This window comes from Myotis daubentonii, chromosome 18, assembly GCF_963259705.1.
Source record: "Myotis daubentonii chromosome 18, mMyoDau2.1, whole genome shotgun sequence".
NCBI classification, from domain to species: domain Eukaryota; kingdom Metazoa; phylum Chordata; class Mammalia; order Chiroptera; family Vespertilionidae; genus Myotis; species Myotis daubentonii.
In genome coordinates, this window is record NC_081857.1 from 1678297 (window position 1) to 1698887 (window position 20591).

Sequence of the window (20591 nt, forward strand, 5' to 3'; positions counted from 1 at the left end):
CCATCCCCCGGCTTTGGCTGGGTGGCTCCATGTCCTCGCAGCCCTCACTGCGCCACCTCCCCCGGCGTCGCCCCGGAGGTCTCAGCAGCGGGGTGCGGCGTGCGCACCCGCCGTGCTGCCTCGGTCCGTCTCCAGGTGTCTCACGTCACGTCACAGGAAGGACAGCTTCCGCTTCTATAGGCCTCTGCGCTGTCGTCTGATGCGTTTACTGGGGTGTCGGCGTGAACCCCACAATTCATTATTACTTTTGTTTAAATGGCCCCTTACCCCTTAAAAACATACAAATAACAAGAAATCATCCTCTGTGTTTACGATGGAATTCCCATTTGGACGGGAGGGTTGCTGTCAGGGTGTCTGTGGGCCTCTGGTCACAGTGGCTCCCTTTTCTCTGGCTGCTTTCAGATGTTCTCTTTGTGCCGTTTTTAAGCAATTGGATGAGGATCCTGTCATATAGTTTTCTTCATGCTTCTCGTGCTTTAGCTCGTAGAACTTCTTGGGTTTAGACTTTTCATCAAATTTTTAAAAAATAAATCTTTATTGTTGAAAGTATTACCTATATCCCCCCATTGCCCTCTCCACCCCTCCTCTTCATCAAATTTTATTCAATTAATTTTCTGTCTCCCTCCCTGCTCTTCCTCAAGGAGCCCACTGACCTGAATCCACGAGGCCTGAAAATTCCCACATCTTACTGATGTTTTATTTTTGTTGTTGATTGATTTTCTCTCTTGTTTCTTGTTTTGGATAGTTTCCATTGATGTTTTTAAGTTCATAAGTCTTTTCTTTAATGTCAATCTGTAATCCCATCCAGCATGCTTATCTCACACATTCAAGTCTCATCTCTAGAAATCTGATTTACTAATTTGCTATAAATATATATAAAAGGCTAATATGCAAAGTGTCCCCTTGGGAGTTTGACTGACTGGGAGTTTGATTGCTTGCTATGACGCGCGCTGACCACCAGGGGGCAGTGCGGAATGAAGGGAGGCCCCAGCTGGCAGCCAGCCGCCGTTAGGGACCCTACCCTTGCATGAATTTCATGCACTGGGCCTCTAGTCTATATATATAAAAGGCTATTATGCTAAATGTCCCTCCTACCGTCCGATCAGTTGCTATGATGTTCACTGACCACCAGTGGACTGATGCTCAATGCAGGAGCTGCCTAGTTGCAGTGACTTGGCAATGGCAGTGCTCGGGTGACGTGCCCCAAAACCAGAGAGGAGGGAGCCCGATTCCTCACAGGAGCACATGATTCCACCTTTGGCCGTGGGCTAGGTTGTTGCTGGGGCACTGTCAGCGTTGAATCTGGTTACTGCTCACTCGTGTTTGCGTTCCACACCCTGTACGACAGCAACTTTGCAGAGCGCCCTCTCACACCCGGGACCCCTCGGGGGATGTCGGAGAGCCTGTTTCGGCCCGATCCCCGCAGGCCAGGCCGAGGGACCCCACCTGCTGGAGGGACTCACTCACTCTGCAGATGCCCTTTCAGCCATGGCGCCACCCCAGGTGCAGCCGGCCGGGGAGGGACGGTGGGAGGTTGGCTCCAGGGCGTGTCCGCCCCACTGGCCACCTTCTAAGTAATTTCCTTTCAATGTGCACGAATCCGTGCACTGGGTCACTAGTATCATATAAGCTCTCCTTATGGTTAAATACATGCAACACAGTTCTGTTTTACTGTTTGATTTCCCAGCTCTCGTTTCTATATTAGCTCTGAATCAGTTGCAATTGGTTGATTTTTTTTCTCATCGAAGGTCTATTTCCCTGCTTCTTTACGTGATTTTTTTTTTTCTAATTGCATGGGACATGTTCATGCTCAAAGGTATTTGTTTTTTATCTGAAATGTGAATGTAGCTGGGAGGCCTGCATTTCCTCTGACCAGCCCTTCTTGCAAGCTCTGTCCCCTGTCCTCCCGGGCTCTGCTCTGTCCCCACTCAGGACACCCTCCAGCCCCGCCTGGGCTCTCGCTCCTGAGCGCCCGACATGGCGCGGTGGGAGCTGGTACAAAGTGGGCTCTCGCCTTGTTTCCTGTCTTTCAGGGTTGCTGCCCTGGGTTGTCTTATGTTCATTATATTGGACCCAGTTTTTCACATGCTTTATCCTTGTTTGTTTGTTTGTTTCACCCAGGAGAGCGAACCCGGCCCTGTCCCTTACCCCGGGTGGAGGGGCCCATCTCTGAGGTTCCTGATGGAGCCAGGGCCCCAGCCTGGTGCCGAGGGGCCGCGGCTGTGCCCCGCTCCTTCCCGGGGGTCTGGGCTTGCTCCCGAGTTCCATGAACCACCCCCGGGAGGAAGGGGTGCTCTGGCCCCGCCCCGGGTTGCGAGGAGCATCGCCTGTAGGAAACCCCACCTGCTGACAGGGAGTGCGGATGGGAAGGTCGACACAACTCGTGTTACAGTCCTTTCAGCCCTTGGACCAAAAGGTAGTTTGGCCGAGGGCCAGCGCTCGGACGATGGCGCGGTGATCGGTTTGGGGGCAGAACCAGGAAGGCGGGCTGAGCGTCACGGTGAGCAGAGCAGGTCATCGCGATCTGGAGGATTCGAGTCGCTTTTTCCACGTCCCATAACCAACTGTGCTCTTCCCAGGGAGGCCTCTGGACGTAACAATACGGATTTCCTGTCTTTGCTTTCTCTTGGTCCAGCCGTGTGCCGCTACCCCCTGGGCATGTCGGGAGGCCACATTCCGGATGAGGACATCACAGCCTCCAGCCAGTGGTCAGAGTCCACCGCGGCCAGATACGGACGGTGAGGACGGGGCCCAAGGCGGGGACCCGGGCAGCAGCTCCGAGTGGGACAGGTTTCCTGGACAGGCTGGTGCTTGGTGGGAGCGCGTGGAACCTGGAGGACGTCACGGGCCTGCCCTGGGCTGCGTGTTCTCAGGGAGAGTTGGGGCTCGGCCGCAGGTGCAGGTCTGGCGACATCCTGACCGCGGAGGCCGGGCCACACTACAGCGGGGGCTCCGGATGCACGGGCTGCCCTCGCCCTCTCGTCGGGAGATGCCAGAGGGTGGCTGGGCGGCAGATGCGGGGGTGCAGGTTAGCGAGGACCTGCTCTGGGAGCACCCTGCTCTCAAGGACGGTCCCGGGAGGCCCAGTCCCCGGGAGTGTGGCGCTCCCCGTGCGCTGGGACCAGGTCGTCTGCAGGAATAAACTCCTCGTCAAAAGCCCCTCTGCTTGTTAGGGCCGAACCGCCTTCTTCGAGCTGAGTCTTTTGGTGTGAAGTGTGGATTTCTGTTAAACTCGCATCACCCATAAGAAGAGCAACCCCCATAAATTCCACTCGTGTGTTAAGGACGAGAGGGGTGGTGGTGGGCTGGACGGGGTCAGCAGGGGTCAGAAACACCTGTGAGCAAAGGCACGTGCCAGGGAGGAGGGAGGGTGTCCCGGGGTCCCCAACGAACCTGGCACCCAGTTCCCCATTCTGCTCCGGCAGCGCAGCCTGGACGTAAGCACCAGATGACTCGCGGTTCCCTCTCCCCTCACTCCCACCATGTTTCCACCTGCTGGGCGGCCACGCCCCTCCTGCTGGCTACGCTGCCCACACTGGGAACCTTAGCCCCCCCAGACTTCCAGGCGACCATCAGGGGAGGCAGGTGCAGTGACTGTGGGGGAGGCTTCACGGCACCTCCAGTGAGGTCTCCGCATCCGGAATCAGGCCTCCCTGTGACCTGACGGCCCCAGCTCCCAGTGGTGACTGTCCTCCGGGTCCCTGGTGCCAGGGAGAAGGGCCTGACCATGCGGGGCACGGTGGTGCAGCCACCACGAGGGAGAACTCCCTGGTCCTGGGCCAGGCCGGGCAGCTGCTGGCTGCGCGGAGTCCGGGAGTCCGGGAGTCCGGGAGTCCGGGAGTCACGGATCCCCATCTCGCCCTCATGTCTCAGGCTGGACTCGGAGGAAGGGGATGGAGCCTGGTGTCCCGAGATCCCGGTGGAGCCCGACGACCTGAAGGAGTTCCTGCAGATCGACCTGCACTCCCTGCACTTCATCACGCTGGTGGGGACACAGGGCCGCCACGCCGGCGGCCACGGCATCGAGTTCGCCCCCATGTACAGGATCCACTACAGCCGGGACGGCGCACGCTGGATCTCCTGGCGGAACCGGCATGGGAAGCAGGTAGGAGGCGAGACGTCCGGCCCTGGGGGGAGGCTGGGGGAGGACGGGTCAGCGGAGCGTCGCAGCCGCCCCCACTCTCTGCTCTCCGCTCAGGTGCTGGACGGAAGCAGTAACCCCTACGACATCTTCCTGAAGGACCTGGAGCCGCCCATCGTGGCCAGATTCGTCCGCTTCATCCCGGTCACCGACCACTCCATGAACGTGTGCATGAGGGTGGAGCTCTACGGCTGCGTCTGGCTGGGTAGGTGTCCGAGCCGCGCTGCAGAGAGCGAGGGCGGCAGCGGGGTCCGGTCCCGGTGCGGGCTTCCCTCTCGGTCAGAGGAGAGGGGGAGCATCGCTCACCCAGCGCGGGAGGGGTGTTCCCAGCGCGGCATCACTTCAGCCCCCCTGGCTGCGCTGTGCCCGCTCGGGGCCTGGTGGCTGCAGCGCCGGGGCTCCCAGGCTGGTGGGCTCCGGTGCTGACCGTCCGTTCCCCTCGCAGACGGCTTGGTGTCTTACAACGCTCCGGCCGGACAGCAGTTCGTGCTCCCTGGAGGCGCCGTCGTCTACCTGAACGATTCTGTCTACGACGGAGCCGTCGGGCACAGGTAGCTCCTGGAGACTTGGGTTCTCAGGGTGGGAAAACGGCCACTAGAAGAGAACCATGGCTCGGGATCAATAGCCAATCAACCCGTCAATCCACCCCCAGTTTCCTTCAGACCCTGTCCTGGGCGTCACGGGATAGCCTAGATGGAGTTTACTCCCAGGAAGTGGGGCCTCCTGGGAGGACAGGGAATGGCAGGGGGTGGAGCTCACAGGGCGGCTCAGGCCGAGGACGCCGCGTGCTTTCCCCCTTGAAGCGGGACATAGGGTCTGACTCACGAATGGCAGCCGTGCACGGGCCGCAGGGACGGAAGGCGTCCATTTAATACATTGCACAGGTTAAGAGGTTCAGGCAGGATGCCCCATAACTATGCGTGCTTTAGAAGGTGCGAAAAGACGGGGCCAGTAGGAAAGGCTTAAGGTAGACAAGGAGGGTTCCGAGGATGGGCTGATCCTTGGAGCAGTGGGGAGGGGGGTGAGGACAGGACGCCTGGCCCAGGAGCTGGAGCAGAGGGGGGTAGAGGGGGGTGAGGACAGGATGCCTGGCCCAGGAGCTGGAGCAGAGGGGGGTAGAGGGGGGTGAGGACAGGACGCCTGGCCCAGGAGCTGGAGCAGAGGGGGGTAGAGGGGGGTGAGGACAGGATGCCTGGCCCAGGAGCTGGAGCAGAGGGGGGTAGAGAGGGGTGAGGAAAGGACTTCTGGCCCAGGAGCTGGAGCAGTGACGGCCTGGAGTGGACCTGTGAGGCCGTGTGCAGTCCGTTCAGGCCCTGCAGGAATTAGGGTTGGATAAGACCTGTCCCCACCTGTCCCAGGTGGCACCACACCTGGCCATTTGCCCACCCACTTCCACACCTTATCTCGCTCAGCTCAGTCTTGATCGGCAAAAGTGGAGCCTGGCGGAGTCAGCCCACGGCGAGGGCCAGACTGGAGCTCCGAGGTTGGTGACTCAGGAGCGTGGCGGTCCAGGGCCACGGCCCCGAGGGGAGAGCAGGCGGCTGTCCCCGCGCCCTGGCCGCAGCCTCCTGCTCCGGTCACTTCCTTCCCATCCGCTCGCCCCGCCCCTCCGCTGCCTTGTCGGCGTGCCTTCATCCCCCGCCACAGCCCAGCGGCCTATTCCCAGGGCCCAGAGGAAACCCCAGGCTTGAGTCCAATTTGCTAATCATGGTGCCTGCCAGGCACGGTGGGCATTCTCACCATGCAGCCATTGGTCCCGAAGCTCTCAGTAGAATGGGGCTAAAATAGGGATCAGTGGCCACACGTGGGGGTGAGTGAGCCGCGTCCCGAGCGGCCTGGCGCAGAGCAGGGGGACGCCCGGAGGAGCCCAGCACGGAGGGAAGGCCCTGGCCCACCTAACGAAGGTTCCTTCGCTGCGCTCCGAGGCTTATGGGATTAAAACGGAGGGAGAAGCGCCCCGAAGGGGGAGAGCTGCGCGTGTAGGGAGGGCCAGCGAACACCTGGCGGGATGGACAGACGGGCCCAGAGGGTGTGGAGCCGCCCGGCAGGGGGCGTGGAAATGGTGTTGGAGGCAGAGGGCCAGCATGTGGACAGCACCACAGCCTCCCTTTAGGGGAGCAGCAGCTCAGCTCCCCAAAGCCGCAGCGCGAAGCAGAGCGAGGCAGAGTCTGTCGTCCTTTGGAGGAACCTGAATGCCAGGCCAGGAGGGGTGGGGAAGGAAGTCCAGGCCATATGGGGACTGGGGGGTGAGGGGGACGTTCACGCAGGGAAGGAGATTAGGGCTGGCACGTGGCGGGAGGAGATGGCGGTGGAGACGCCGTGTGGTGAGCTGAGCGGGACCCAAGCCCGCAGTGCAGTCTTGGGGAACGGCCGAGCAGTGGGGCTCCCGCAGCTCCGCCCTCAGAGCGGCCTTGTTCGGAGGTGGAAAGGCTGCCGGGCCCAGAACAAAACGGAGCAGTCCCAGACCCTCGTGTCACCCATGCCTCTCACTCTGTGGGTCTCATTGCCTCTGAATTTGATCAAAATGAAATATGAATGAGTACTTAAATGTGGCAGGTTCTTTATTCTTAAATTACAGTTTACTTCCAATATTATTTGGCATTGTTTCCCGGTGTACAGCACAGGAATTAGACGTTGCTATCATTTACCACGCGGTCCTCAAGAAGCCCAGGCCCCCGGCACCGTCCATAGCTAGCGCACCTCGCTGGCTCTGCCCCTGGCCCGCGGCTGCCTGGGACGGCCGACGCGCACTTCTCGATCCCTTCGCCTCTTTTCACGGGCGGGGTGAAGGGCCAGGGGCCTCCTGCCCTGTAGTTTGGTGTCGGATGGGGTGGGGGTGTGCTGGCTTACTGAACCGACTCGCCGAGCAATGAGTTTCCAACCCGCTCAGGGACCAGGACAGGGGATGGGCAGGCTGCGGTCCACTCCACGTGCGTTCCTGCAGTCGCTCACTCCTAGATTCGTTAATCAAATGTCTTTGATAACGCTGAGTCATTATAAAAAGACTGGTTATGTCAGTATGTAGGAATAGGTCAGGGCACAAGAGAGTATAGAAAGTGATAGAATGTTGTTTAACAGCTTTGCCATTGAAGGGGGCTCAAAATCAAATGTTTTGTAAAATTCATCGATATGAAGCTTAATTCTGCACCGATGCAGGATGAATGAGTCGATACTGTCAGACATATCAGATTTCTCACAACCCGACACCCTCCATGATAGCCAGCTTTTTCAGAACCCGGCGCAGCCGGCGAGAGCTCTTCCGCGAGCATGCGCTAACTCGGGCCTCTGTCCCCTCCTCTCGCCCTTGGCTGGCAGCATGACCGAGGGGCTGGGCCAGCTGACGGACGGGGTGTCCGGCCTGGACGACTTCACCCAGACCCACGAGTACCACGTGTGGCCCGGCTACGACTACGTGGGCTGGAGGAACGAGAGTGCCGCCAACGGCTACATCGAGATCGTGTTTGAATTTGACCGCATCAGGAACTTCACCACCATGAAGGTCAGCGGGCACACGGCCCTGTGCGTGGCGGGGGCTGGTGGCCTTGGGCGGGACTGCAGGACACGCTCCTGACTGGCCACGTGCGGCCCCCCGTCCCCCAGCCGGTCTGGCCATTTCCTCATTGTAAACAAGGCGGCCGGACGAGGCCGCTGTCCCTCGTGGCGTGTGGTGCCAACGCAGAGCGGGCGCGTCCAGCAGCACGGTGGGCGGTCTCCAGGGCCACCATGCTTGTGGGCCCATGAACATGGTTTACCTCCTTTAAATATCAGAGGAAAACAATGAACTTCAGGGCCAAAATGATCCCCCCTCTGAACAACAGTTGTGCCATCTGATTTTAATGTCTTTTTAAGGAGGGAGGGGCCACAGAGGCACCCGTGCCAGGCTGCGGAGGCGACCCCGTGCCAGGGGGGTACCTGAGGGTCCCACCCAGGAGGGGGCTCCGCACTGTGCTCTCCCCACGGAGAGGGGGGGCTTTGCATTGTGAACCACTTCCCACGCGGGTGCCTCCCCCAGCACCGCGGAGTCGGCCTCCGCCAGCTGTTCACAGGCAGGGGTGCGTGTTCTCCGACGGCTCGGGCTCCTCCAGGGGCTCCCCTGTCGGCTCTGTCCCTGTACTCAGCATACCACAGCTCCGTCACCGCTGCGAGTGGCCAGGTTAGCGCCCCTGGTTGCCTGCGCCAGCCGTCTCTCGCTCTAAATGCTCTGCCACGCTGGTGCCAGGAGGCGAGCTCGAGGGCAGGGCTAGGACCCTGGCAGAGAGCACCTCTCTGGGTCACAGCCTCCGCGGGCAAGCGCCGCGGGCCGCCCTCTGGGCTGGACCACTCGCCCCGCAATGGCCGGCTTCAGTCTTCCTCTGTAGGGACTCGGGGACTCTGTCCACGGACGGGGTCACCTCTGCCTGCCAGGAGGCCTGGAATACAGAGCACGTCCATTTCCGTGTGCGGCCAGCGCCAGCACGGAGAGTCACGGCCCGGCCCCTCCCCCAGGTGCACTGCAACAACATGTTCGAGAAGGGCGTGAAGACCTTCAAGGAGGTGCAGTGCTACTTCCGTGCGGAGGCCGGCGAGTGGGAGCCCAACGCCGTGTCCTTCCCGCTGGTGCTGGACGACGTGAACCCCAGCGCCCGCTTCGTCACCGTGCCCCTGCAGCACCGCATGGCCAGCGCCCTCAAGTGCCAGTTCCACTTTGCCGACACCTGGATGATGTTCAGCGAGATCACCTTCCAGTCAGGTTGGGGCGGGGCCCGGGAGCGGGCGGGTGCGGGTGCGGGAGCTCCCCCGCCGGGGGCTTCTCAGGGGCATGGAGGGACCGCGCTCCTGGCTGCCCCCGTGGAGGGACAGGGCCGGGGCTGTAGGGACAGGACATGCGCTGGCTCCCACCTGTTTGTCTAAGAGGACAGAAATGAGGATTGAAAAGGGAGAGCACGGCGTGGTAGACGCTTCTGTGAAGTAAGCCCGTCGGCGGGAGCCCCCACGTCACTGTTCAAACATCGAGAGGAAATTCTCTAAAAGCACAGGGGGCACAGGGAGCCATGGTCCCTCCGCTTGCCCGACCGGCATGCCCGTGTGCTCCATTCCCCCTTTGCTTAAGGCAAATCGAAGGCAATGTTTGACTCAGCACTAAGAATGCTCGGTGCCGCTAAGAAACTGGCATCATCTTTATATGCATGACGCCATCATAACATCTACCAACACTCACCAGCAGGCATGGCCACGCCTGCACGTCCCCAGCGGCCGCCCACTCCGCTGCCCGTGGTGTCTTGCTGCGCTTGGCTGATTGGATGGGCCTCTGGGGCTGTGTCCCTCATTGTATCCCACGCGTCTCTTTCATCTGAAATAGTCCTTTTCAAAAACGGCCACCTGGTTTGGCTGGCGGCTTATCCCTCAGACGGGAGGGTGTATCTACGGCTGATTTCAATTCTGATTCCATATTTATTTTTGTCAATGGCTTTTCCTAGATGGTGCTTCGAGCTTTTTAAATTTATTTTTTATTTTTATTTATTTTTTTTGAGGGGGAGGACTGATTGTTTTATTTATTTTTTATTTTATTTTATTTTATTTTTTTATTGCTTAAAGTATTACAAAGGGTATTACATATGTGACCTTTTTTTCCCCAGCCCTTGACAATCCCCTGGCCTCCCCTACCCCCCAGTGTCTTATGTCCATTGGTTATGCTTATATGCATGCATACAAGTCCTTTGGTTGATCTCTTACCCCTCTCCTTCCTGCCCCCCAACCCTCCCCGGCCTTCCCGCTGCAGTTTGACAATCTGTTTGAGGCAGCTCTGCCTCTGTATCTATTATTGTTCAAAAGTTTATAATGGTCTCTATTATCCATGAATGAGTGAGATCATGTGGTATTTTTCCTTCATTGACTGGCTTATTTCTCTTAGCATAATGCTCTCCAGTTCCATCCGTGCCGTTGCAAATGGTAAGAGTTCCTTCTTTTTTATAGCAGCATAGTATTCCATCATGTAGATGTACCACAGTTTTCTAATCCATTCATCTGCTGATGGGCACTTGGGCTGTTTCCAGATCTTAGCTATGGTGAATTGTGCTGCTATGAACATATGGGTGCATATATCCTTTCTGATTGGTGTTTCTGGTTTTTTGGGATATATTCCTAGAAGTGGGATCACAGGGTCAAATGGGAGTTCCATTTTCAGTTTTTTAAGGAAACTCCATACTGTCTTCCATAGTGGCTGCACCAGTCTGCATTCCCCCCAGCAGTGCACGAGTGTTCCTTTTTCTCCACATCCTCTCCAGCACTTGTCGTTTGTTGATTTGTTGATGATAGCCAGTCTGACAGGTGTGAGATGGTACCTCATTGTTGTTTTGATTTGCATCTCTCGGATGATTAGTGACTTTGAGCATGTTTTCATATGTCTCTTGGCTTTCTGAATGTCCTCTTTTGAAAGGTGTCTATTTAGGTCCTTTGCCCATTTTTTGATTGGATTGTTTATCTTCCTTTTGTTAAGTTGTATGAGTTCCCTATAAATTTTGGAGATTAGGCCCTTATCAGATATGACATTGGCAAATATGTTCTCCCATGCAGTGGGTTTTCTCATTGTTTTGTTGATGGTTTCTTTTGCTGTGCAGAAGCTTTTTATTTTGATGTAGTCCCATTTGTTCATTTTCTCTTTAGTTTCAAGTGCCCTAGGAGCTGTATCAGTGAAGAAATTGCTTCGGCATATGTCTGAGATTTTGTTGCCTTTGGATTCTTCTAGAATTTTTATGGTTTCCTGTTGTACATTTAAATCCTTTATCCATTTTGAGTTTATTTTTGTGTATGGTGTAAGTTGGTGGTCTAGTTTATTTTCTTGCATATATCTGTCCAATTTTCCCAACACCATTTATTGAAGAGACTATCTTGGCTCCATTGTATGCTCTTGCCTCCTTTGTCAAATATTAATTGAGCATATTGGTTTGGGCCGATTTCTGGGCTCTCTATTCTATTCCATTGATCTATATGCCTGTTCTTGTGCCAATACCAGGCAGTTTTGAGAACAGTGGCTTTGTAATACAACTTGATATCTGGTATTGAGATCCCACCTACTTTGTTCTTTCTCAGGATTGCTGCAGCTATTCGGGGTCTTTTTTTGTTCCAGATGAATTTTTGGAGAGTTTGTTCTAGATCTGTGAAGTATGCCGTTGGTATTTTAATGGGAAGTGCGTTGAATTTATAGATTGCTTTGGGTAGTATGGACATTTTAATGATGTTGATTCTACCAATCCATGAACATGGTATGTTCTTCCATCTGTTTATGTCTTCCTCTATCTCTTTTTTCAACGTCCTGTAGTTTTCTGAATAGAGGTCTTTTACCTTTTTAGTTAAGTTTATTCCTAGGTAGCTTAATTTTTTTGGTGCGATGGTAAATGGGATTGTTTTTATAATATTTTTATTTTTTAAAAAATATTTTTATTGATTTCAGAGAGGAAGGGAGAGGGAGAGGGAGAGAGAGATAGAAACATCAATGATGGGCGAGAATCATTGATTGGCTGCCTCCTGCACGCTCCCCACTGGGGATCGAGCCCACAACCGGGGCATGTGCCCTTGACCAGAATCGAACCCGGGACCCTTCAGTCCGCAGGCCAACACTCCATCCACTGAGCAACACCAGCCAGGGCTGATTATTTTGTTAGGGAAACTTTTGCATGATTAACCTGCCAGAGCTTTCACCCCTCCCCTTGAAGAAATAATTTTTAAAGGGACAAGCAGTAGATTTACATAGATTTTTAGAGTCTTTTGCTAGTTTCTTTACTAAAGGCCATTTGTGAGTAACCCTGGGATTGTGTAAAAACCTTCTCATGGGTCAGGAAGTCAATAGATTTAACCATGTTCATGGGCCCACCAGCATGGCGGCCCTCGGTGCTGGGGGAGGCCCCCGCCTGGGCGGGGGGTTAAGGGCGCTCTCGGGCAGGGAGAGGGGCCTCCGTGCTTAGGTGCCCCCACGACCCCGCACGGCCGTAATGCCCGCTGCTTGGGTCAGTCAGCTCCTGGGGGACGCTGAAGGGTGGCCCTCAGGTCTTGGATCCTCTGCATTTGTCAGCGCCCGTCTTCTGACGGGACCCTCCTGCACCGCTCGTGCCCAGGAGGCAGGGCGTGCGCCTGGTTTCCCTCCTCGGCAGCCGTCGGAGGGAGTCGGTGCCCTCGCAACCTCCAAGGACCTCTGAGGAGCTGTTGGCTCTCCGTCCTGGTTTTGTGTTGGTGTCATTGCGCACGCATTTCACTGCTTTTTGGAAATTCAATGTGTTGAGTCAAATGCTTTCTGAAGCTCAGACTGCCCTGCGGGGGGCGCACACCCGTGAGCAGCTCCGTGTCCTTCGGCCCCGGCCCCAGGGCCTCTGGAACTCTCCTGCTTTAGGAGGAACAGGATGCCCCGAGCCCATTTGAGCATTTACTGCCCCCGAGCGGGACCAACCGTCTCCTCGGCGATCGTGGCTGCTGTTGGTGGGAATGAAGTCTGGAGGTCACGGCAGGTCCCAGGACTGTGCCAGGCCTGGGGAAGCTAACGGCACGGAGGACGCTGTCAGATTGGGACCAACCCTCAGCGGCCAGAGGAGAGAAGGGCCGCGGGCAGTGGAGTTGCCTGGACGCTGCCCGCGGACTGAGCCTCGTGCGGGGCCTGGGGGACGCACTTACCTGTGTGACGGGACCGCGGATTTCCGTCCTCGTGCAGCGTGTGCACAGCGACTGGTACCGGGCACAGCTAATGGCAGCCCGACGGTGTTTGACTCCTGGGGCCTCCTGAGCTTGGGTTCCACGTCACGATAATACTCGTGTTCACTGGACCCAGTTCCGAGCCGTCCTGGGGGCCAGCTGCCGCCCGCACGCAGAAAGCACGCTGCGAAGGAGCGCCGAGGGTTTGGCGAGAATGTCCGTGGGACAGAGGTGCAGGTCTAGCTCTTGACCTCCTCGGCCGGACACCCAGAGGAGGACTTCCGCTGCCCACGTCAGTCTGGCCAATACTGGGGTCCGGTCCTGACGCTGCCGCCTCCCAGAGAGAGCACTGGGTGCCGTCCGTGTCCGCAGGACGAGCTCGGTCACAAGTCCAGGGCCAGGCCACGCGGCAGGGTGAGAGCCCTCTGTCACACAGTTTGACTTCCTGCAGGGAAAGAGGCCTTGGCAGGAGCCTGCACAGGCCCATGTACCCGCCTTCCTGTGCGCTGTCTGACTTGGGGCCTTACTTCCTATGTGAGCTTTGTGATAATATGTAGTCACGGCTCTCCACATCCCCCTCCCTCCCTCCCTCCTCCCATCCCTCCCTTCCTCTCTCCCTCCTTTCCTTCCTTCCTTCCTTCCTTCCTTCCTTCCTTCCTTCCTTCCTTCCTTCCTTCCTTCCTTCCTTCCTTTCTTCTCCTCACCCAAGGATTTTCCCCCATTAATTTTTAGAGAGAGTGGGAAGGGAGAGATACAGAGAGAGAAACATCAATGTGAGAGAGACACAACGATTGGTTGCCTCCCACATGTGCCCCAACTGGGGCTGGGGATGGAGCCTGCAACCAGGTACATGCCCTTGATCGGAATTGAACCCATGACCCTTCAGTCTGTGGGCCGACACTCTAACCACTGAGCTAAATGGGCCAGGGCCACATCACTGTTTCTTTCTTTTTAATACCATGGCACGAGTATATAATAACTTAAACAAAAGTTTTACAAAAGTTGTGCTTACTCAATAGATGAATGGTGATGTTTTTATTTAATGTATGACATGATTTCATGTTTAAGAAAGGTGAGTGGCCGGCTGAGAAGTTGATTTCACGCAGGGCCGGCCGGGCCCGCCCTCTGCAGACTGCTGCCCGCTCCTCGCCCACAGCTCTGACTCCGCCTGTCTTTAACAGATGCTGCCATGTACAACACCTCCGGGGCCCTGCCCGCCTCGCCGGGGGCGCCCACCACCTACGGTGAGTCCGCCTCCCCAAACCAGGTGAAGGGAGCTCCAGGGGGCGGAGACTGCACCTGCTGTCTGTGTGGGAGCTGGCGCAGGTGGCTCTGCCCAGAGACAGCGCCCCCCACAGGTGGGCCCAGCCTCTGCTCCTCCCTGCCCGGCCTGTGCTTGCCTGAGGCGGAGGTGGCCTGCTTCCAGTGGCTTCGTGAGAGCTGGGGAAATGGGGAGCAGAAGCAGGGGGACACCTTTCTACCCGCGGCCCCCCGGGTGTCCATGGATGGGTGGGGCGCTGAGAGCAGCATCAGCCTCTCTAATCGGAGATAAATGTGCAGACATGTGTCTGTAGCTTCAGACACTCACTGGCCGCGGGAGCCAGCACCTGGGAAATGCGTGACCCTGCGTCTCAAAGACGAGCCTCGGCGAGTTGTCACCTCTCAGAGCGCGCAGACCGGACCCTCACCTGGTTCTCAGGAGGTGTGACAAGGGGCCCGTAGACCCCGGCCGTGGTGATAAAGGGACGACATTTGGGGAAAGTTGGAAAGCTGTCCGTGATCCCGTCTGACACGGGAGGAGGAGGCGAGAGGACAGAGTAGCAAGGCCGAGAGGGAGCAGGTGTCCAGGTGGCACCAGAGGAATTACCCTGAGAGGCCTGTGGCTGGTCCAGGCCCCCTTCTCTTCCTTGTCTTATAAGATGAAGGCGTTCTCCATCTCTCTTCCTGGTTGCAGACCCAATGCTGAAAGTCGACGACAGCAACACCCGGATCCTGATTGGCTGCCTGGTGGCCATCATCTTCATCCTCTTGGCCGTCATTGTCACCATCCTCTGGAGGCAGTTCTGGCAGAAGATGCTGGAGAAGGTGAGGAGGCGCCAGGCCGCTGCTGCCCCGGGACCCAAGGGCGAACTGTGAGGGTTTGCACCCAGCGAGGCGCTCGCCCGGGCCCCGGGAAGCGCAGGGTGGAGAGGCTTGTCGCCGAAGGAGCCAGGAAAGAACGGGAAGGTCCACGTTCTCATTCTCAGAGCGGAGACTTTGGGACCTGCCCAGGGAGCTCCTCCCAGTCGTGAGATCTCAGCTCAGGCTCTGCCTCAGAGATGCTGATGCCCTGGGTGGAGAGGGAGGTGCAGGCATGTGCGTTTAAAAAAAGTGCACAGGATGCCCGGCCGGCGTGGCTCAGTGGTTGAACATCGACCAGGAGGTCACGGTTCGATTCCCGGCCAGGGCGCATGCCTGGTTTGCAGGCTCCATCCCCAGTGTGGGGCAGCTGCTGAATGATTCTCTCTCATCATTGATGTTTCTATCTCTCTCTCCCTTTCCCTTCCTCTCTGAAATCAATATATATATATTTAAAAAAATTAGCAGGAGCCTAGCTGGTGTGACTCAGTGGTTGAGCATTGACCCACGCACCAGGAGGTCACAGTTAGATTCCCTGTCAGGGCACATGCCCAGGTTGTGGGCTCCATGCCCAGTGGGAGGTGTGCAGGAGGCAGCTGATCCATGTTGCTCTTCCGTGGATGTTTGTACTTCTCTCTCCATCTCCCGTCCTCTCTCTCTTAAAACACAATTAAAAAAAATTAACAAGTGCTTCTGATGGACAACTGATACCTACCCAAAATCTCTGACAGTACTGCTCCTCTTCTTTGCTGTTTGCTGTTTATTTTTTGGTGTGTGTGTGTGTGTGTGTGTGTGTGTGTGTGTGTGTGTGTAAAGCATCCAGCCTCACTAATATCCAAGCCAAGCTCTCACAGTTCTATTCCCACTTCTCTGCGTGCTTAGCGTTACCATTGTCCATCCCTGTGGGCCCCTCCTCGGTTCACTGTCCAGGCCAGCTGATCTGAATAATTGTCATTACGTCTAACGCTTTACCGTCCACAAGGACTGCCACTTGACCCTCACTGAGTGGTGGCGAGTTGGGCAGAGTTGTACCTGACGGCCTCTCTCAGGGCCACACGTGATGTGCTCACGTCACACGGCTCACACCTGTCTCTCTGTTCCTTCAGCTGTCGGTCTTGAAATAAGTTGTCATTTTCTTGCGAAACACGCTCAGGTCACCACAGGTGGGCCAGCCATGACTCGCTTGGTTCCTCGGGCCAGAGACCAGTTTTCTGGACACGACTGCTCAGTGCCTCGGGCTCTTCCGGGGAGTAAGGGTTTCTACCTTTGGCCGTGGACGTCCTCCCTGGGCAGGGAGCTCCCGTGGGCATGGGCGTGGGCTGTGGGGGCTGGCACTGCCTGTGAGGGGCGGGCGGGCCAGGCAGAGCCTGGGAGGACTCCAGGAGACCAGTGCCCACGGGAGGGGCGGGCGGGAGAGGCCGGAGGACGGCTGGCATCACGGGCTCCAGACTGAGCTGCTCCACAGTCAGTTTCTGAGACGAGGGGCTCGCGTTGGGGTTTCGGCCGCAGCGTCTCACGGGAGAGGCCTGTGCTTCCCTGTGACTTAGGCCTCGCCGTCAGCCTGGAAGCACTTTCCCTGAATTAAGGCTCTCACCACAAATAGCGCCTGGAGACCGACAGGAGGCGCCTGCAGCACGCGTGACGCCTGTGACGGACACGCGTCCGCGTCCAGGGCGAGGGCAGCCCAGGGGCGGAGCGGTGGAGGCGGGGGTGGGGGCGCTGGCACCGGTGCCCTGGGCTGAGGCTTGCTGGGTGGTCGGAGCTGCTGTGTCCTGATCGCACAGGCGGTGGGGCCGAGGGGCGGGTCTCTGCCCCCACTCCAGAGCTCTCTGTCTCTCTCTCTCTCTCTCTCTCTCTCTCTCTCTCTCTCTCTCTCTCTCTCTCTCTGAGCCACGCTTCGCCCATTCCCTGGGCCTAGCCTCCGAACCCCCCGCCTGGGCCGAGAGGGTGCTGACTGGACTCCGGGTACAGAGGAGAGGAACGTCTGCCCTGGACCGTCTATCTTGGTCCTTGAAAGTTCTTTCTCCCCCGGGCCCTGAGCCAGGGACCCGCAGAGGCCCCGTGGCCCCGAGCGCTGCGGGCGGACCCCGTGCCCGGCGTCTCTCAGCATTAGCTTCGGGCGGTAGTTCCTGTGGGCTCCTGGCCGGGCGTGCGCAGATCTTTCTTGGGGAGGCTCAGCCGAAGGCCTTGAGCCCCCCAGTGGACGCAGGCTTCCCGTGCTGCCAGAAGAGAGGAAGCTTAGGTTTGGGGGTTTTACTGCCACAGGCACCTTCAGGCAGTAAAGGGGCGAAGCAGGCGTCCCATCAACACCCACAGCGTGAGGTGAGGGACCAGGTTCAGGTTCTGGCATTTTCTGAAGGAGCAGCAGGGCACACCAGACAGGACGACACACAGTTAGCTGCTGTGACCCTGAAGCAGGTGTGGTTCGCTGGGCACTGCTGGTTGGTAAGACTGTGGGCGAGAGGAACTGGGTGAGCCGCGGACGCACTGTGCTGTGGTTGGCACGGGGTGGCCAGCCAAGTCCACTGCTGCCGAGGGCATCGAACGCCGGGCCTGAGAGCTCTGGTTGGGACGGACAGGCTCTCCGCGGGTCAGGTGATGAACGTGCCAGGGCCTCAGGGGACGCGAAGTGAGGCCTGTGCCACCAGCCGGCACCGGCCGCACAGCGCGCAGTCCCAGAATTCGCAGAGCCCGGGGGGGGGGGGGGGGGCGGGTGAGAGGAGCCGGAAGGCCCCCCGTGCAGCGAGCCCTCCCTCCCTCCCTGCCAGGCCTCCCGGCGGATGCTGGACGACGAGATGACCGTCAGCCTGTCCCTGCCCAGCGAGTCCAGCATGTTCCACAACAACCACTCCTCACCGCCCAGTGAGCAGGGCTCCAGCTCCACCTACGACCGCATCTTCCCGCTGCGGCCGGACTACCAGGAGCCCTCCAGGCTGATCCGCAAGCTCCCAGAGTTCGCTCCCGGGGAGGAGGCGCCGGGTGAGGCTGAAAGAGCAGCAGGGGCTGGGGGCGGCCTGGCCGAGGGTGGGAGGGTGGGCCTGCCACCGGCTGGTCAGCGGGAGGGGCCCACGCCCCCCACCGAGCGCCAGGGCCCCACCTCAGAGGTGGAAGCGAGTGAACAGAAGGGCTCACTGAGGCGTCTGGGCCAGGAGCCCCTCAGGTGGCCGAGGGAGAGTGCCCGGAAGGGCCTTCCCCACACCAGCGTCTGGGGGCGCGCTCAGCGCTCAGGACCGGGGCCCCTGGAGGAGGAGCAATGGAGGCTGCGGGCCCGGGGCCTCGGTTCCCCACCCAGACCTGTTTCCCTTGGTGAGCTCTATCTCACAGATTCCCTGACGGGCGTATTTCCCGGCTCTTCTCAGTGAGAGCTCCGCTTGGAGAAGCAGTGCCAGCGGATCGCATCCAGCATTTTCGGAAGTGGCTGTGGAGCCACATCAGAGGGGCTGCTGGGCCCGGCAGGGGCGGGGGCGGGACGGTGCTCAGGGGCCGGGGAGGGCAGGCGACAGACCCGAGGGAAGAGAGGAAGCTGCGGCCTGAGCCTCAGGAGGTGCTGCGCGAGGGGCACGGCCTGGAGTGCGGACAGGCGGCAGGAAGAGGGCGGGAGTGAAGCGAGCTCCCAGGCTGGGCAACGTAGCTGGTTTCTGGACCTAACACCCCTCGTATTTCAATGTTTTCTTTCAAGTTAGGGAGTGTCTTAAACTAGATCCTGTAAGTTTAACCAGAAAGCGTTTCACGACCTAAACTAGGCCATTAAGCCGGGGTGGTGGCTCACAATGAAGGAAGATGCTGTTAGAGCTCCCGCCGTAACCTCCGCCTCACAGGCCATGGCCGCGGGGATAGCGTCCCCAAGGTGACCCAAGGACATGCTCGCGGTCCTGTGGTCTGAGAAAGGCAAGCGATGGTGGCCACTCCAAAGCCACGAGGAAGCCTCTGGGAGCCCAGCGTGGCGGGGAGACGGGGCTGGGGACCTGCCCCATCCCCTGTCTCTCACGGGGCCACCCCGGGAGCCTCAGAGCCCCGAGCGAGCCCTCCACCATGTCTTCCAGGCTGCAGCGGCCTCGCCAAGCCAGGCCCGCCCAGCGGCCCCGAGGGCGCGCCCCACTACGCAGAGGCGGACATCGTGAACCTGCAGGGCGTGACCGGGGGCAACACCTACTCCGTGCCCGCCCTCACCATGGACCTGCTCTCGGGGAAGGACGTGGCCGTGGAGGAGTTCCCCCGGAAGCTGCTCGCCTTCAAGGAGAAGCTGGGGGAAGGCCAGTTCGGGGAGGTGAGTGGCTCTGAGAGGGGCATCCAGTCCTGGCGGCCCACACGCCGCGGTGAACAAACATGGCCCGAGAGCGGAGTCCCTCCTCGGGGACCCGCCTGCAGACGCCCGCCACGCCTCCCCGTGGCTCCCCAGGAAGCCGGTGTCGGGTCACCGCACCTCTGCCCAGCTCCGTGGCTTCCTGGGCCCGCTGGCTTCTGTGTGGGAGTTACAGCGGGCAGGTCACCAGGCTCCCCAGGCCCGGAGAACATTCGATATGTTCACATTGGTAGCGGTGACAGCGGGCGGGGGCCCGCAGGAGGTGATCGTCTCGTAAACTGTCCTGACACCGTTCTCAAGGGCCCCCTGTTCTCCCTTCATGGGACTTAGTGTGCAAAGGCCCACACAAGCCCGCCCGCCCGCGTCCCACAGCAGCCCCGGCCCCACTCGCAGGCCAAGCCGAGGAGGAGCAGCGGGCGGGCGCCTCGAGGCGGGCCTGTGTGTTGGCCCTTCCCTCTCCCGTCAGCCTCCTCGTCACCGCGCCTCCGAAGGTCCGAGCAGTGGCCGCCCACGCTCCCGCGGTGACGCCTGGTTAACGGGTGGGGGGCTGGTTTCAGGTGCGACGGGCTCCCCCCGGGGGGGTGGTGCTGCAGGCGTCCGAGGCCCTGCTCCTGCTCTCCGTCCTCACGCTGCCCCGAGTGAAAGGCGCAGGCTCGTTGTGCTGTTACGGGACCCGCACTTGCAATGCCAGCCCTGTGCTAAGGGGTCGTCTTAGAGGGGACACTGCCTGGCGTTTGATCCACAAAGGTTCAAGCATGTGTAGCGGCTCGCACGGGTGGTGAGCCCTCCGTGGTGGATGCCGTGCTGCGGGTTCGTTCACTCACACACACCGTGTTCCAGGCCGTGGACACGACCTGTAGGAAGCAGCACACGTCCTATTGTTTTTATAAGCATTTGGGCAGTAGATGTGTCCATGCATCCATGCGCCTGGTTGTTGGACGTGCGGTGAGCGGCCGTCCCTCCCCCGGAGGCACCGCGGAGGCTGAGCCGCCTCGGAAGCGCTGGCGCTGAGACGCATGCCTTTCGTCCAGGTCCATCTCTGCGAAGTGGAGGGGATGGAAAGGTTCAAAGGCAAAGACCTGGCCGTGGATGCCAGCGCCAGCCAGCCGGTCCTGGTGGCCGTGAAGATGCTCCGGGCAGACGCCAACAAGAACGCCAGGTCTGTGGCTGCCTTTTGAGTTTCCTTTATGTGTTTCATCCTCGGGTCAGGTCAGGGACACCCCGGGACACTTCTGAGCAATCTTTTCTTTGGAGAGGGTAGGCCTGTGAGCCACCTCACGTTTCCATGGTTACGCGTTACCTTCTACCAGGCCAGCATCCTCACCTTTGTTCTCCATCTCCCTCCCAGAAAGGCACATTTCCCACTGGACT

At 58.8% G+C, this 20591-nt stretch overlaps 1 protein-coding gene across 2 annotated transcripts in view; it reads left to right on the top strand.

Annotated features, from left to right (window-relative positions):
- Window positions 1–20591, top strand: part of DDR2 (discoidin domain receptor tyrosine kinase 2) — a 66579-nt gene that overhangs the window by 35416 nt on the left and 10572 nt on the right. For both annotated transcript variants that reach the window (XM_059674274.1, XM_059674275.1), the window contains 11 exons: window positions 2636–2738; window positions 3874–4105; window positions 4199–4346; window positions 4587–4692; window positions 7457–7640; window positions 8627–8870; window positions 13981–14043; window positions 14754–14884; window positions 17686–17896; window positions 18961–19184; window positions 20252–20379. In XM_059674274.1, coding sequence (XP_059530257.1) covers window positions 2636–2738; window positions 3874–4105; window positions 4199–4346; window positions 4587–4692; window positions 7457–7640; window positions 8627–8870; window positions 13981–14043; window positions 14754–14884; window positions 17686–17896; window positions 18961–19184; window positions 20252–20379 — 1774 coding nt within the window. The remainder of the gene's footprint in view (window positions 1–2635; window positions 2739–3873; window positions 4106–4198; window positions 4347–4586; window positions 4693–7456; window positions 7641–8626; window positions 8871–13980; window positions 14044–14753; window positions 14885–17685; window positions 17897–18960; window positions 19185–20251; window positions 20380–20591) is intronic.